General features: G+C 50.7%; 1 protein-coding gene across 18 annotated transcripts in view; it reads left to right on the forward strand.

Annotated features, from left to right (window-relative positions):
* The window catches only part of SH2B2 (SH2B adaptor protein 2), an 83,282-nt gene that overhangs the window by 18,348 nt on the left and 47,812 nt on the right, over window positions 1-17,122 (forward strand). For 11 of the 18 annotated variants that reach the window (XR_011524385.1, XR_011524382.1, XR_011524384.1 and 8 more), the window contains exons 5-10: window positions 740-831; window positions 940-1,104; window positions 1,548-1,789; window positions 4,268-4,439; window positions 7,387-7,530; window positions 7,813-7,911. Coding sequence is in view for 12 of the 18 variants with exons in the window: in XM_070566385.1 (XP_070422486.1) it covers window positions 740-831; window positions 940-1,104; window positions 1,548-1,789; window positions 4,268-4,439; window positions 7,387-7,530; window positions 7,813-7,911 (914 nt within the window). In the remaining 6 variants the exon portion in view is untranslated. Of the gene's footprint in view, window positions 1-739; window positions 832-939; window positions 1,105-1,547; window positions 1,790-4,267; window positions 4,440-4,885; window positions 5,407-6,984; window positions 7,103-7,386; window positions 7,531-7,812; window positions 7,912-17,122 lie in introns of those variants that run through there. The other 7 variants (XM_070566380.1, XM_070566383.1, XM_070566387.1 and 4 more) reach the window with 5 other exon arrangements.

Here is a 17,122-nt window from a genome sequence, read left to right on the forward strand (position 1 = left end):
GCTGTGTAAGGAAGAGCAGCAGGGAGGCTGGCTGCACCATCCAGGAGCCATCCAAAGCCAGGAGGAGGAGGGGCAGGCGGGCCGGCACAGAGCATTTGGCAACAGCTCATCAGGCTAATGGGGTGAGCCAAGCCCGGGGGGAGGGGCTGCTGCTCTCTAATTAACAGCTTCATTTAAGGCAGCACAATTAAAGTCCTCAGTGCATCTCAGGCCCCCAATCCCCGAAGTGCTTGTAATCCCTGCCTTGCCACCCTCCCCGCCATGTGCTCTGCAGACTTTCCCCAGCCCCTGCAAAGGTGAACCACACTTTACAGCATTTCAGAGCTGGCGGGGACCCAGACACCCCGTGTCACAGACGGGGAGACAGAGGCCCAGGGCAGGGAAGGGAGCTGCCGTGGCCCCCCCACCACCATGCCCTGCCACCATTTGAGGGACTCCGTGGGATCCCAGGAGGAGGCCAGCCCCTTGTGGGTTAGTGGCCAGGGGTCGTGGGCCCTCAAGGAGGACTGCGCCCACTTGGAGACCTCTCCATATGGCCCCATCACTCTCATGGTGGCCACAGAGCAAGCTGAGGGAGTGACAGAGGGACATGGGGGCACAGGTACCCCAGGAGAGCAGAGGGCAGGATAGGGCTGATGCTGGCTGTGGAACTGTCAGCCACGGCCTGGCTCCATGAGCAGCCCGTGGTCCTTGTCTGTGTCCCACAGCAGGACATGGTTGTGCTTTGTTGCCTCCACAGGGACAGCGAGGAAGACACCGAGCCCTCCTGTGCCCGGGGAGGCTGTCTGGCCAGCCGCATGGCCTCCTGCAGCTGTGAGCTCCTGACGGACGGTAGGTGCGGGCAGAGATGGCTGGAGTGACGGAGGGCAGGGTTAGAGGGAGTGGTCACTCAGAGATGGCCAGACCAACAGATGTGCTTCTTACCTGCCACTTCTCCAGCAGTGGACCCGGCCCGGCCCCCAGAGACAACAGCAGCTGTGGTGACAGCCCCGCATAGCCGAGCTCGAGATGCAGTCAGCGAGTCCCTGGTCCATGTCCCACTGGAGACCTTCCTAGAGACCCTGGAATCCCCAGGCGGCAGTGGTGGCGACAGCAATAACACAGGTGCAGTGGGGGCTGTCCCTGCCCCTCCTTCCTGCACCCCACCCCTGGCCACAGGCACCCAAGGGCTCCCCCCAGAGCCCCTCCTGAGCCTCAGAAGCTGTGACATTTCATCTCATGGGGTCCTTTGCTCAGTGCCTCAGTACTTCAGGCTTTTGTAGGCCAGACCAGGAATGTGACTCCTCCCACAGGCCCTGGTTCCAACAGAAAATGCTCAGAGACAGGGATGCAAAGGGTCAGAACCAAGGGTTGGGGACAAGAAGCCTTTGATTTGTCCCTGTGTTTTTTGCTGACTTAGAGAGTAACCCCAGGATAGTCCTCTCTGTGCCTCAGTTTACCTCATATGCTTTCCTAGGGGGTTGGGTCAGCACCCTGTCTTGTTCTGACAGCGTTTTACATGCAAAAAGCCAACAAGATGTTGCATCCCTTCTCTCATTTATGTGCAGCCCCACGCCCCTCACACTGTCATCCCTCTGCAGGGGAGGAGGGAGCAGAGCCGGAGCCGGAGGCCGAGCCCGCGCTGGAGCTGTCCGACTACCCCTGGTTCCACGGCACGCTGTCACGGGTCAGGGCGGCTCAGCTGGTGCTGGCGGGGGGGCCCCGGAGCCACGGCCTCTTCGTGATCCGCCAGAGTGAGACTCGGCCGGGGGAGTACGTGCTGACCTTCAACTTCCAGGGCAAGGCCAAGGCAAGTGTTTAGAGTCGGGGGCGCAGGGGCCGACTAGCCAGCCCTGCGGGGAGGGACCAGGGTAGCCCTGAGCAGTAGGTGTGGCATGACTTCCCACAGGCCTGCTCTTTGAACCGCCCACATCCCTCCCACACCTCTGAGAGGTGCAGTCCGCCCCAGGCACGGCTTCCTCGCTATCCGGATGGCGAAGTCACCTGCTGGTGGCCGAGCCCACAGGCAGCCGGGTCCTTCTGAGGATTTAATTTTGACCCTGTGCAGTGAGGATTACTTTGCACTGGGGCTTCTGAGGGTCTCCGCCTAGAGCCACCTCAGTGCAGGGCTGGGGTCAACCAAGGCCCTCCTGCCCCACCGACCCCCAGAAAGCCCCTCGTCTGCCCTGCTCAAGTCGATTCACCAACCCCTCCTAGGCCCCAGCCCCGGGCCAGGCGTGTGCTCAGGCCAAGGGATGTGGAAGGGAACCGCACTTGGGTGGGCCCTAGAGAGCCAGGCAGGAGGGCTGCGTAGGGTCTAGGGCGCCGGAGGAGTCTCTTGAGCCAGCCAGCCAGAGTAGGAGGGGAGCTTGACCTGAGACGGGCAGAGGATGGAGAATCCTTGAGGTGAGGACCCAGTGGGAGGGTAACCCAGACAGGGCACAGCAAAGAGGGGACAGCGCGCGCAGACCGTGGGCTCCTGAGGAAGGGCATTCATTGTGTGTTAAAAATGACCGAAGGTGCAAAGGAAAATATGACAGAAAAGTCAGACGAGTGTGTGTGTATGGGGAGGGGGGGGTGTTAGTTACATTGTGGCCAGAGTGGGCAGGAACCTTAAGCCCCCCCAATCCCATGTTTCCGATAAGGAAACAGACCAGCTCCGGCTCCTCCCAGGACACAGTTCCCGTCATCAGTCCCTGCTGAAGGAGGGGGCACCCCAGGGCCCCAGGCCTGCACTGATGGTCACTGTCCCTACTTGTGGCCAGCCTGGTGCAGGCCCGCCACCCCAACTCCCTGGGCCTCTCTCCTTGGTGGCGTTGGCCCCACCGTGGGGAAGACAGCACCTCCCCAGGGACACCTCCTTGGAAAGCAGCCACCCCTACCAGTTCCTCAGACAACCAGGCACTTAATGCTGTCTTTGGCAGCCTGAAATGTGCTTCTTGGCCAGCAGTGCCCCAGGCAGCCTCCCCGGAGGGCCTGGATCTGACTCACGCCCAAGCCGGAGGCTAGGACGGTGCCCAGCCCACCACGGGGCATGGCGGGTATAGTGTAGGGGAGGGGACAAGGCAAGAGGATCCTCTCCTTCCTGGGGCAAGACCCAGCCTTGAACTGTTGGCCCAGGGTGGGCTAAGTGGTGGGGTACAGCAGGAACCCCAGCGTCCTGCTTGTACACCTCCTGGGGAGGAAGACCTCTGCCTTCTGAAGCAGTTCTTTCCACCTTCAGATAATAAATCTCTGGAAGGCTTTCCTGAAGACTGGGATCTACCCACCCGCTGGGGCCCAGCTCTGCCCCCGGCCTTGGCCCCAAAGGCCCTGCCAGATTTGAGGCTGTGGTGGGACCTCACTGTGCTGTTCCTCTCGGGCCAGGCCCCTGCCCTGGGCTGCCACTAATGTTCCCTAGATTTGTTCCCACTGTTCTGGCAACTTCTGGCCCTGCTGAGTGGCAGGACTCACTCCTGGGACCCCCCACCATGGGGTGGGGGGGCTTCTCTATCCTTTGAGTAAGCAGCTAGGCCAGCTCCGTCTCCTGGGCAGAGCCATGTGCATACCCTGAAACCTTCCTGTCACCACCCCTCTTGCCACACGCATCCCAGTGACAGCCCCTCTTCCTCCTGTGGGATATATATTGAGTAAAATAGGGCTGAAGCCAGAGACCTGCGGCTCACCACAGGCCTGTGGCTCCTCTCCCCGAGGTGCCCTGTCCCATGTGGGCTGGAGACCCAGAGAGGAGCCAGCCCTATTCCTCGTGCTCCAGGTGCTCCCCGCAGCACAGCTGAGAAGCACACGCAGCCACTCCGCAGCCAGCCTGGGGTGGGTTCCACCCCTCTGGGCCTTGTCTCTGCGGTCACTGCCGGTAGACCTCTCGCCTTCTGGGGTGGGAGAATCACAAACATGAGTTCTCCTCCAAGCTCTCTGCCCTGTGACTATGGGGGAGTCACTCACTCCCTGTGCCTCAGTTTCCCCATCCATAACATAGGGGCTGTAATCTCTACCTTCTAGGGCTTTTGGAGGACTAGAGATGGGGGGTGAAGGACATGATGTGGGTGCTCCCAGTATACAAATGCCTGCTCCCTTCAGTCCCAGCCTGGCTGTTGCCCCCATTCCCTACCCCCACAACAGAAGTGACACCCCCCACAAGATGGGGCTCACATGTGAGGGAGCCCTGGCTCTGACACAGCCCCATGGGACCTCTGTGAGACTTGGTCCTCCCAATGACCCCTAAAGGCACTTGCCAGGCAGGTGGCCAGTCCAGAACCCCACCACTGAGTCCGCCCACCTGTGCCCACAGCACCTGCGCCTGTCCTTGAACGGCCACGGGCAGTGCCACGTACAGCACCTGTGGTTCCAGTCTGTGCTTGACATGCTCCGCCACTTCCACACCCACCCCATCCCGCTGGAGTCAGGTGGCTCAGCAGACATCACCCTGCGCAGCTATGTGCGGGCCCAGGGCCCCCCACCTGGTAAGACACCCCCGCTCCTGGCCGTGGATGGCTCAAGACAGACAGGTGGGCAGTGCGGGAAGGGAGGCACCCTCAGGCTGTCACCTAGCATTGCTAGTCCCACTGGGATAAGCGCCAGCGCAGTTGTAAGCAACCCGGGCCGTGAGGCTGGAAGGCAGAGTGGCAGCCCCACGGGTGCGGGTCCTGAGTGGTTCCTGGCAGGGAGCAGGGGGTCGGAGTCCAGCACACACGGATTGAGGGCCCTGTGTGTGCACTGCCGTCCATACCCCTGAGACTGGCTGTCCAGGGAACTGGGCTGGAACCAGGAGAGCTGCATGCGGGGCCTGGCTCCTTGTGTGACACCCATTCATCCCTCCGGCTCTCTGGGCCCCCTGCCTGACACGCTGGGTTGGAGGAGAGGGGGCGCGGGGCAGGCTCGGCCCTCACGGGCGGCTGTCCCGTTGCAGACCCGGGGCCCGCGCCCCCCGCCACGCCCGCGCCCCCCGCCTGCTGGAGCGAGCCGCCCGGCCAGCACTACTTCTCCAGCCTCGCTGCCACCGCCTGCCCGCCCGCCTCGCCCTCGGAGCCGGGCGGCGCCTCGTCTTCGTCCGCCTCGTCGTCCTCGGCCGCATCTGGGCCCGGCGGCGCGCGCGCCCCCACCGAGGGTCCGCTCAGCGCGCGCAGCCGCAGCAACAGCGCCGAGCGCCTTCTGGAGGCGGCGGGGGGCGCCGAGGAGCCCCCGGAGGCCGGGCCGGGCGAGGGATCGCGGGGCCGCACGCGCGCCGTGGAGAACCAGTACTCCTTCTACTAGCCCGCCACGGCGGCGCCAGGGCCTTGGGGCCACCCGGGCCGCCGTGCGCCCGCCCTCGTGGCCGTCCATCCGTCCGTCCAGCGGACACTGCCGGCCCCAGCCCGCTGCTGGGTGGGAAAAGCGAAGCTCTTCAGTGAAGACATAAATGTTATTAAAGAGCCTGTTTTAGGGACTGCACCCGGCTCTCCTGTTGTCCTTTCTCCTGCCCCGGCCTCGGGCACCGCTGCTTCTGGGACTGCGGGGGAGGAGGGGCGCGCCAGACACGGGACCCCTTTCGAGCGCACCGTAGCCTTGCACGGCGAGGCCTCTGGCGTCCGGCAGACAACGAGCAGGCACCTGAATGAGGCACAGAGAAAGAGCGGGGACCCAAGAGCGGGGCACAGAGAGTCAACCCGGGGTGGAGGGATTGGGGAGGGGGCCTCACAGGAACTGAGAGAGAAAAGGGGGTGCAGAGCAGCGGTTTGGGGGCAAGAAGGAGGGGTGGCGGAGGGTAGGGCAAAGAGGAGAGGGGAGGGGTCGCTGGATGCAGGAACATGGTGAATGAAGGATGGGAGGAGGGCCAGGTCATGCGAGCCTTGAATGCCAGGATGAGGAGTTGGACTCTGGCCAGGAGAGAGTAACTACATCCTTGACCAGGTCAGTGGGGTTGTGGGCAGGATTCCTCCACGTTAGCCCACTGGGAGACTGGGCAACGGGAGAGGCTTGGTTTCCTATCTTTGACCTAGACTCAAACTTGGAAGTGGCCTCTAGGGCCCTCCCACCCCCACTCCCCCACCCCATGTGTCCCTGCAGGCAGAGGTCCAGCTGTGGCTCCCACCTGGAAACATTTCAGACCCCCAGACAGCTTATCCTCCAGGGACCCACGTGCCCTTCCCCGTATAAGAGGGCTAGCACCCTTGGTGGGTTTCCAGGGCTTTGCTGCTCCGGCTACGCAGTCCTGCCTCACGAAATGATGGGAAGTGACTGAGCAGCGCTCCTGCTACCCCCACGGAGAGGGAGACGGGCCACGCTGGTGCTCCGGAGAGCAGCCAGCCCCTGGGCTTCCAGCGCCTCCATCCGAGCTGCTGGAGCCCCTCTGCGCTCTTGCGCCCGGCCGGGTGGTTTGAGATCTGTGCCTGGCCAAGTGCCAGCCCACATCCCACCCTCACCGGAGCAGACGAGGGTCTGGGGCCGGCTCAGGCTGGGCAGAGGCTGGGGGCTGGTGAGAGCTCTGTGTGGCTGTCACCTTTGCTGAATTGGGGACCCAGAGTGTGAGAAAGTGAGAGAGGGTCTGCGTGCATTCTAAGGATGGCAATCAGGCAGGTTCCTGGGGTGTTCCCAGGTTAAAGTGAATTCAGAGGAGAATGGCAAAGATGACAGCCACCTCCCTGGGCTCTCCCAAGGGGTGTGGCCTGAAGGCCCAGCAGCAAGGAGGTCAAGTGAAAACGGGGGCTCTCTCCGCAGTGTGGCCCCCAGGGTGAGACCCTCAGGCCTGTCACACAAAGTGGTGCTTCCAGAAAGCTCAGACGTGGTGAGACTCTGGGGAAACCACAGCTGTTACACAGATGGTGGCAGCACCTTCAAGGTGACTGCCTTTGCTCCTTAACCAGCATTTCAGGCGCCTGCGCTGTGCCAGGCCAGGCCCATGGATAGCTGGGCAGGCAGCCGGGCAGGCCCATCGCAGTGTGATGGGCACCCAGAGGGCTGCCCATGCACTAGGGCCATAGGGAGGGTGTGCCCTGGCTGACTATGAGGTCATGGGGGCGGAGAGGCTGCAGGTGCAAGGGACAGGGAGTGGAACATGAGACCAGCAAGAGTGAGAAGGCCTTGAATGCCAGGCCAGAAATGGACAGCGTTAGGGAACCAGAGCCAGTTTGAAAAGGCAGCTGAGATGGTCAGTGTTGCATTTTAGACAGATCACTCTGGGGCCCAAGGGTGGGGAAGGAGATGGATTGGAAGGGGCAAAAATGAGTCCAGGGGGCCAGGGAGGCTGTGGTAAGTCTGGGGAGGGGAGGGGTGATGGGCTGGCCCAGGGCAGAAGAGGAGGACAGCGATGGAGGAAAGATTGTCAATAGACTGATGGGAGCGGGCACGGGGAGGGACGAGGGGCCATCTCTGGCTTGAGGCTTGGAGGACGGTACGACCCCTGCTGGACTCACTCGGATAACTACCTGGCAGGGGCTGTGGAGAACTCGGAATGCGATCCCCACCCCCAGGAGAAAAGGAAGAAACCTCTTACTGTCTCCAGCAAGGGGCTCCCAGGGTCTGCCAGGACCACACCATCCAGCCCTATGCTGTCAGATCTCCCAGCTCTCCCTTCAGGTAAGAAGTGGGGCTAGATATCCCCTATATGAGCCAGAGGAGGGTAATTTTGGCTACCCAAGGTCTCCAAGGCGAAGAGCTCAGAGCCATGGAGAGGCAAGCCACTGCCATTGACACACTCCCCTGGGAGGGGTCCTCGACCCAGAGGCAAGTCCACAGGGAGTCTAGGTCTGGGCCCATGCATTTGACGGAGGGTTCCCTCAGAGGGTAAACCAAGGGTGCAGGGGCTCCCTGGGAGGGCGCCCAGGCCCAAGCGCATGGAGTGGGTTTTCCCTTCCTCAGCCAGCCACCAGCCAGGCCAGCAAGCCGGAAAATGCTGCCTCCTGCCTCCAGGCATGAGGCTGAACTTGCTCCAAGGAGGTCACTGCCCTGGGAATCGAGGTATGTGTGCTGGTGGGGGCGGGGGGCGGGGCCACGCCTGTGCCTGCCCCATCAAGATGCAAAGCCGGGTATGTTGTGGCCCTGAAGGTGGACATCCCTTCAGAAATGGGGTTGTTGTGCCAGCCGTGAGTCAAATAAACAGCTTCCTCCGGCAGGCAGTCCGAACTCAGCCAACTTCAAGCCCTTTGGGCTCGGAGTAAAAGTCCTGGGATCTAGAGAGGCTCTTATATGCTTAGTATTAAGCAAAGCAGTGCACTAAGGCAAATTTTGAATAATGAATCTCAAGCATTCTCCCAAAATCCTTTAAAAAGGGAAAAAAGATGCATCTGACCAAAACTGGCATCCTGCATGTAGGATGTTTTCTGCCGTGGCCCTCACAAAATGTCAGGGGTCCCTAATCCCATCTGTGCCTCAGACTCCTTAGCAGTCTGGTGAAGCCTAGGGACCCTCTCCCGGAACGATGTTTTAAAACTCATGAAGTAAAATGTGTAAGCTTGCCAAGGAAACCAATTATACTGAAATTCAGCCAAAATATTAAATATAGTCAAAAAGTCATCAAAATATATTTTTTAAACTTGTGATGTGATAGTATATGTTTCTTTATTAACATTTTAAAAGCAATGGCTCTATTAACTGTGGTGATTTCAAAGGATGACGTGTGTAAACGGTAGTTCAAAGTTTCTGCAGCAACCAAGACGTGATATGAAAATCTCACTGATTTTGATGGGCGGCAAAGTGGCAGGTGCTGCCAATACTGCTATGGTTTCTCCTAAATGAAAGAGATGTCGTTTTTACTTAGAGGTTAATTAAAATCAAGATGTAATTTTACTCCCATTCGAGTTCATGGGCTTACTGAGTGGTTTATCCGTGAACCACTCCAGGACCTCAAGTTAACAACTCTGCTCTAAAGAGTGAAGACGGGGGCCAGCCCAGTGGTGCAGCGGTTAAGTGCACACGTTCCATTTGGCGGCCTAGGGTTCCCGAGTTCAGATCCCGGGCGCGGACATGACACCACTTGGCAAGCCATGCTGTGGTAGGCGTCCCACATATAAAGTAGAGGAAGACGGGCACGGATATTAGCTCAGGGCTAATCTTCCTCAAAAAAAAAAAAAAGATCAAGAATCCTGATCTTGCAAAACAAATTGGACAAGGACCCAGGTCTTTGAGGTAAGAGAAGGCTTGTGTGGTTCTGGAACATGATCCTTTATTGACCTTATTCTCCCTGTTTGTGACTGGATGGAGATAGCCAATTAAAAGAAAAAGTTAAAAGTTTTATGCCCATGTAGATTTATGCATCATAATTTTCCATTTGGAACTTTTAAAGTTGGATAAATGTTTTGAAAACTAATTGAGATTAAAATTTGGTGCTTGGGAGCTTTAAAGGATACTGTCAAATTTATATAGAGAGAAAGTAGATTAGAGGGGACCAGGGGCTGGGGGGGAGGGGGAGTTATTGCTTAACAGGTGCACAATTTCTATGTGGGGTGATGAAAAAGTTTTAGAAGTAGATATGATGGTTGCGTAACATTGTGAACGTAATTAATGCCACTGAATTGCATACTTAAAAATGGTTAAAAAGGCAAATTTTATGATAGATATATCTCCACAATAAAAATAAATAAAATTAAATAAACTGTTTTAAAAAATGAACAGAGCATCCATGAAATGTGGGACAACTTCAAGCAGCTAAATATACATGTAACTGGAGTCCACAAAAAGGGGAAGAGGAGAGACATAAGGAGACAAAAAAAAAACTGAAGAAATAATGGCTAAAATTTTTCAAAATTTGATGCAAATTGTAAACCTACAGAGCCAAGAATCTCAACAAATCCTAAGTGCAAGAAACATGAAGAAAATTATATTGACACATCTTTACCAAATTGCTTAAAGTCAGTGATAAAGAGAAAATCTTACAGGTAACTGGAGAAAAAAGACACATAGGTATTAGGATGATAGTTTTCCCATCGGAAATAATGCAAAAAAAAAAAAAACCAAAAACAGTGGATCAGCTTCTTTAAAACTGTCAACCTCGAATTCTATACCCAGCAAAAATATTTTGCAAAAACAGGGCAAAATATAGGGACAATCAATGAAACAAAAAGTTGATTCTTTAAAAAGGTCAACAAAATTGACAAACCTTTAGCCACGCTGGCAAGGAAAAAAAGAGAGAAGACACAAATAACTAAAATTAGAAATGAAAGGGGGCTGGACCAGTGGCACAGAGGTTAAGTTCACATGTTCCACTTTGTCAGCCCAGGGTTTACTGGTTCGGATCCCAGGTGTGGACCTATGCACCACTTGTCAAGCCATGCTGTGACACATCCACATATAAAGTAAAGGAAGATGGACACGGATGTTAACTCAGGGCCAGTCATCCTCAGCAAAAAGAGGAGGACTGGCACCAGATGTTAGCTCAGGGCTAATCTTCCTCAAAAAAAAAAAAAAAGAAAGAAATGAAAGTAGCGACATTACTACTGATCCTACATCATAAAAGAAGGTTATAAAAGAATGCTATGAAAGGTTGTATATCAAGAAATTAGGCAACCTAGAAGAAATGGACAAATTCATTAAAACACGCAAATTACCTAAAGTGACTCAAGAAGAAATAGAAATACTCAACAGAGCTATAACAAGTAAAGGGATTGAATCAGTAATCAAAAACCTCCCAACAAAGAAAAGTCCTAGACCAGATGGCTTTATGGCAAATCTACCAAACACTTAAAGAAGAATTAACACCAATAATTCTCAAACTCTTCCAAAAAATTAAAGACTTAGGAAGTGTATGAGGTGCCTAAAATAAGCAAATGTGCAGAGTCAGAAAGTAGAATACCAGGGGCTGGGGAGTTGAGGGAATGGGAAGTGATTATTTAATGGGGACAGAAATAGGTCAAAAGTAAAAGGAAAGAAAAAGATACTATGCTATCTACTAATCAAAAGGAAGCTGATGTGGCTATATTAATATCAGATAAAATAGATTTTAGAACAAAGAATTTTACCAAGGATCAAGAAGATCATTTCATAATGATAAAGGGGTCAGTTAATCAAGAGGACATAACAACCCTAAACAATTATGTAGCTAATAATACACATTCAAAATACGTAAAACAAAAACTGATAGAAGCTCAAGGAGAAATAGACAAATTCGTAAATGATAACCAGAGATTTCAGTACCGCTCAATAACTGATAAGACAGTAGGCAGAAAATCAGCAAGGGTATATCAGACTTTAACAACGCTATCAACCAACTTGACCTGACTCATATTTATAGAGCACTCCATCAACGACAGAAGAATACACAATTTCCTCAAGTGTACATTGAACATTTACCAAGAGAGACCATATTCTGGGCCATAAAAAAAGTCTCAGTAAATTCAAAAGGATTCAAATCACACACAATGACTACATGGAATTAAATTAGAGAATCAATAACAGAGAGATCCTTGGAAAATCCCCAAATATTTGGAAATTAAATAACACACTCCTAAATAGGTCAAAGAATAAGTCAAAAAGGAAATTAGAAAGTATTTTCAAATGAATGAAAAAGAAAGCACAACATATCAGAAGATATGGGATGCTGCTAAAACAGTACAGTCTTGTGTTGCTTAATGATGGAGATATGTTCTGGGACATGCACCATTAGGTGATTTTGTGAACATCATAGAGTGTACTTACACAAACCTAGATGGTACAGCTTACTACACACCAAGGCTATATAGTACTAATCTTTTTCTTTATGCCTTTTTTTGGTGAAGAAGATTGGCCCTGAGCTAACATCCATTGCCAGTCTTCCTCTTTTTTTTTCTCCCCCGAAATCCCAGTACCTAGTTGTATACCCTAGTTGTAAGTCCTTCTAGTTCTTCTATGTGGGATGCCACCATAGCATGGCTTGATGAGCAGTGTGTAGGTCTACGCCCAGGATCTGAACCAGCAAACCCCAGGCTGCCTCTATATAGTACTAATCTTATGAGATCACCATCATATGTGCGGTCCGTCATTGACCAAAACATCGTTATGTGGCACATGACTGTATTTTGGGAGATACTTATAGCACTAAATGTCTATATTAGAAAAGAAGAAAAGTCAATTGTCTCAGCTTCAACCTTAAGAAACTAGGAAAAGAAGAGCAAACTGAATCCAAAGTAAGCAGAAGAATGGAAATAATAAAGATCAGAGGAACTCAATAGAGAAAATCAATGAAAACAAAAGCTAGCTCTTTGAAAAGATCAATATCATTGATAAACCTCTAGTAAGACTGATTAGGACAAAAGAGAAATGACACAAATTACCAATATTAGGAATGGAAGAGTTGACATCACTATAGATTCTACAGATAGTTAAAGGGTAGTAAGGGAATATTAGGAACAACTTTATGCCAATAAATAAGACAACTTAGATGGAATGGACAAATTCCTTGAAAGACACAAATTACCAAAGTTCATTCAAGAAAAAATAGATAACCTCGGTAGCCCTATATCTATTAAAGAATTTGAAAATGTAGTTGAAAACCTTCCCACAGGGGCCGGCCCCATGGCCAAGTGGTTAAGTTCGCACACTCTGCTTCGGTGGCCCAGGATTTCACCAGTTCGAATCCTGGGTGCGGACATGGCACGGCTCGTCAAGCCACGCTGAGGTGGCGTCCCACATGCCACAACTAGAAGGACCCACAACTAAAAATACACAACTATGTACTGGGGGAGCTTTGGGAGAAAAAGGAAAAGTAAAATCTTTAAAAGAAAAAAACAAACCTTCCCGCAAAGAGGACTCCAGGCCCAGATGGCTTTACTGATGAATTCTACCAAGCATTTAATGACGCTTCACCAAAGAAGATGTATGCAAATAAGCACATGAAAGGATGCTCAACATCATGAGTCATTAAGGAATGCAAATTAAACTGCCTATTGTAATGTCTAAAATTAAAAAGATTGACCACACCAAGTGTTGGTGAGGATGTGGAACAATTGGAATCCTCATCCTCAGCTGGTGGGATGTAAAATGTTTAAAACACTTTGGAAAACAATTTAATGGCTTCTTAAAAAGTTAAAGATGTAAATACCACAGGATCCAGCTATTCCACTCCTAGGTATTCAGTCAAGATAAATGAAAGCGTACGTCCATGCAAAGACTTGCACGTGAGTGTTCATAGCAGCTTTTTTGTAATGACCAAAAACTGGAAACAGCTCAATATTTGAACTGAGTAGACAAACAGCTTATGTTATATCCATACAATGGAAAACTGCTCATCAATAAAAGGGAGAGAATGAACTATGATATACACAATAACTTGGACGAATCTCAAAATAAATATTCTGAGTGAAAGTAGGCAGACAAAAAGAGAGTACATACTGTATGACTCCATTTCCAGAAAATTCTAGAAAACACATTCTATAGTGACAGAAAGTAGATCAAGAGTTGCCTGTGGGCCGGCCCGGTGGCGCAGCAGTTAAGTGCACACGTTCCGCTTCGGCAACCCTGGGTTCGCCAGTTCGGATCCCGGGTGCGGACATGGCACCGCTTGGCAAGCCATGCTGTGGTAGGCGTCCCACATATAAAGTACAGGAAGATGGGCACGGATGTTAGCTCAGGGCCAGTCTTCCTCAGCAAAAAGAGGAGGATTGGCAGCAGATGCTAGCTCAGGGCTGATCTTCCTCAAAATAAATAAATAAATAAAATAAAATTGTTAAAAAAAAAAAAAACAAAGAGTTACCTGGAGACAGGAGAGTAGAAAGGGGCAAAAGGGAGAGATTATAAAAGTGTAGGAGCAAACTATTTGGGGTAATGCTCACAGTTATTATCTAGATTATGCTAATGGTTTCACATGTATACATATATCAAAAGCATCAAATTATACGCTATAAACATGCAGTTTATTGTATGTCAATTTTACCTCAACAGAGCTGCTAAAAAATGAAACAGTAAAACAACTAAGCGATTTTGGGTAGTCATTTATAATATTCTTGGATAAGATGTAACTTTCTTTTAGAAAACTAAAGCTTCCAAAACTTTAACACTGTTATTTAAACACAGGATTTGGTATAATCCATTAAAGTAAAGCACATGAAATTGGGTAAAAAGATGCTGTGTATTAGAGAGAAGAAAAGATTCTATCTCAGAAAAGAGGAGAAAATAAATTAAAAGACTTTTATATCACCACAAGGAAGGGTTTAGTAAATTATAATTGTTTAAAATATCTACATAAGTTCATGATCTTTTTGTTTTTAAATAAAAGATCATTTTTCTCTTCTGTCATCCAGCGATGCCCCCAGTACTCCTATGAAACTGTAAAATTCTGCATTCCCATGGCCCAAATTTTGGTCTCTAATACAGTGTTTGAAGATCCAGGGCCAAGGCTCCTTGGAAAGAGGAGCTGATTCCATGTTTGAGGCAGAAAACCTCAAACTGGGCCTAAAACTTCTTGCTGCCAGAAAGCAAGACTGCTTTCAAGGCTAACTGGGGACACATGACTACAAAGAATAAAGGGCCAGCTTAAAGGGATAGCCCCTGGCCAAAGAGTGGCAATCAGGCATCTAAAACAAAAATGAAATCAGGGTCAATGGACTAAGTTGAGTTTGTCAAAGCCCGTGAGTCTATGATGCGCAAAAGGGATAAATATTTTACGACGTGAGTAACACGATGTTAAAAATTTCCACTGAGACAAAATTGCCATAAATGTGAAATTCCAGAGGCAGATCATCAAATGCAGGATTTACAAAGGAAACGGTCATGGGCCAGTGCTGTGTCTGCTGAGTCCACTCCCCTATTTCAAGCACTATTTGGAAGAGTTGAAAGCAGAAGGGGAACGGGAGCCGTAGCCGTGCTGAGGCCCTCCCAAGGAGGCAGGGTCAGGGTGGTACTCTCCACAGGCTCCCTTGCCGTTGAGGACTCGGGGACCGTTCTCCAGCTCATGACTGAAAAAGCTAGAGCAGCCCGTGGCCTCAGGATGGAGGAGGCTGCACTGCTGGAGTTTCTCTGGGAAAGGCAGACACAAGTATTTCCTGTGGATCCCATCCCAGGAAGTGCCTCAGAGAGACCCAGCACTGGATCCTCTGAAGGACGCGAGAAAGTTCCCACTGAGAAGGAGTCAGCTGTAGACTTTGCCGAGGCTCGGAAAACACCAAGGCATCCAGCCACATAGGAACATCTCGTCACCTTACGTCTCCTGCCTCCTCTCTTTTTGACCTTACTAGGGTCAAAATGGTGGCTAATAAGTGGGGAAGGACATAAACAGGGAGATGGGGCAGAATCTGCCCACAATCACCTTCCTGGACTGAAGACTCTCTCCTGCCACCAGCCTTAGCTGGAAAAGGAAGAGAAGTCTTAACCCTTGCAGGGAGAATGGCTCCTCCGTGGGTCCTGGCGACCAGGCACATCTCTACATGCGCCATGTGGGCAAGGCTTAACCACAGCTGACCAGAACCTTCGCAGAATGCCCTATAGCTCTCCCCAGACATGAGAACATAGGAGGACCGTGAGGAGCTACCTCCCTATCTTCCAGGAGGCTGTCATGACGCAGTTTCTCATCCCCTCCTGGTTCTAACGAGGTATGAGGTTTTCTGCTTCTCCCGACTTAGGGTCCAGATGCAGCCTATCCAACTGCTTGGCTGTAGCGTGGAATTGGCTCCTCAGCACCAGGATGCCCCACCCCTCTGTTGCATCGTCATCTTTGGTTGGGATGTCTTCCTGTTGAACAAGGGACACAGGGAGCTGACACTTTTGTTGATGTTGCTTTCGGTCGAAGTGAAAACGATGAACTGTCTGAATCTAAAAAGGTCTTCTTGTTTCTTTACCAGCCAAATCTGTCAGCCTTGCTTGATACCCTTCAGTGAGTTTGAAGGTGCGTGATAACTCGGTCTGAATTGGGACTCTGTGTTGTGACTCACAGTGATGAGAGGACCCGTTAGGAGCAAGCTGAAGGACCATGGCTCCTGCCTAAGTCTTCATCCCGTGACAGGGGAAAGATTACCCAGCGGATAACTTTTTATCATTCAAATCTTTGCTATCGGCTCTTCTAGATTTCCACCTTGAAATATGAAAATGATGTTACATGTTTCAGAGAGCGTATCTTCTCACATAGAGCACAGTGATTTTGTTTTGTCTTGTTCTGTTCTGCACAGCAATTTTGAGTCATAGTTGTATCTGGACCGAGGCTAAATTCTCCTCTGAACCTCCATCAACCGCCCTTACTGCCCACCTCAGAGAAACCTCATCTCTGGAGGCTGAAGTTGGGCTGAGGGCACAGGGTAAGTTTCATCAACGTTGGAGAGTGCTTCCTTCGTGAACTGAGAGTGAGAAGGCTCTTTCAGCAAGCACTCAGGGCTACCAAGTTAAGTCTGTTTTCCGTTTCCCTGTCAAGCCATGAAAAAGAAAAAACACAACAAAGTAATTCCTAAAGATGGACAAAAGTGAAACAAATATCTTGACTCTATGTCAAGTCAGTGGCATAATTAAGCGCAGTCATTTGAGAGCACCTTCCTAGAGGACTATAGCCTAAGGCCAAAAGAGCTACAAGGAAATCTTAAGCAGCGCTCACAATCATATTGTTAGCAATAACATTGATATCGCCATTTTGAATTTATTTTACATATAGTATGGAGAACAAATAAGTAATTGGGTTAACATTATTAGGAGCCGAGATGCAGGAAAAGAGATACAAATATTAAATCAAAGAAGTTACCTTCAAACATTATGATTTTAAATTTAAAGGGGAATGTGCTCATGATTTTTTTCACTTTCTGAAATACTTATTTTCCAGCTTTGTCCAATGAAAACTTTCAGAAATTGTGCCAACAACCCAAGAGCAATTGCATTCCTGCTGCCTGACTATGGTCTCTAAGTACCATTTCCTGCTAGAAGAAATCAGGGCCCTCTGGGGAAATGCCTGTTTCCAGATTTGTGGCAGGAAACATAGAAGATAAGCCTAGAAAAGTCTTATCATGTCAGAAAGCAAAGATAAAATTAAAGACTGCTAGGGTCTTTGCAAAAGGACACAGGAGCCAGCTTGAAGGGGCTCCTACTGGCCCAAAACGTGACAACTTGATCCTCAAAAAAGAAAGATGGCCGCAATGAACATCACGTGTAACCCCAGTCTAATCGTGAGCGAAGCATCAGACAAATCCCAATAGAGTGACATTCTGCAAGATAGCTGACCAGGACTCCTCAAAACTGCCAAGGTCATCAAAAACAAAGTCTGGGAAATTGTCACAGCCAAGAGGAA

The sequence above is a fragment of the Equus przewalskii genome, chromosome 12, assembly GCF_037783145.1.
Source record: "Equus przewalskii isolate Varuska chromosome 12, EquPr2, whole genome shotgun sequence".
Classification (NCBI taxonomy): Eukaryota; Metazoa; Chordata; class Mammalia; order Perissodactyla; family Equidae; genus Equus; species Equus przewalskii.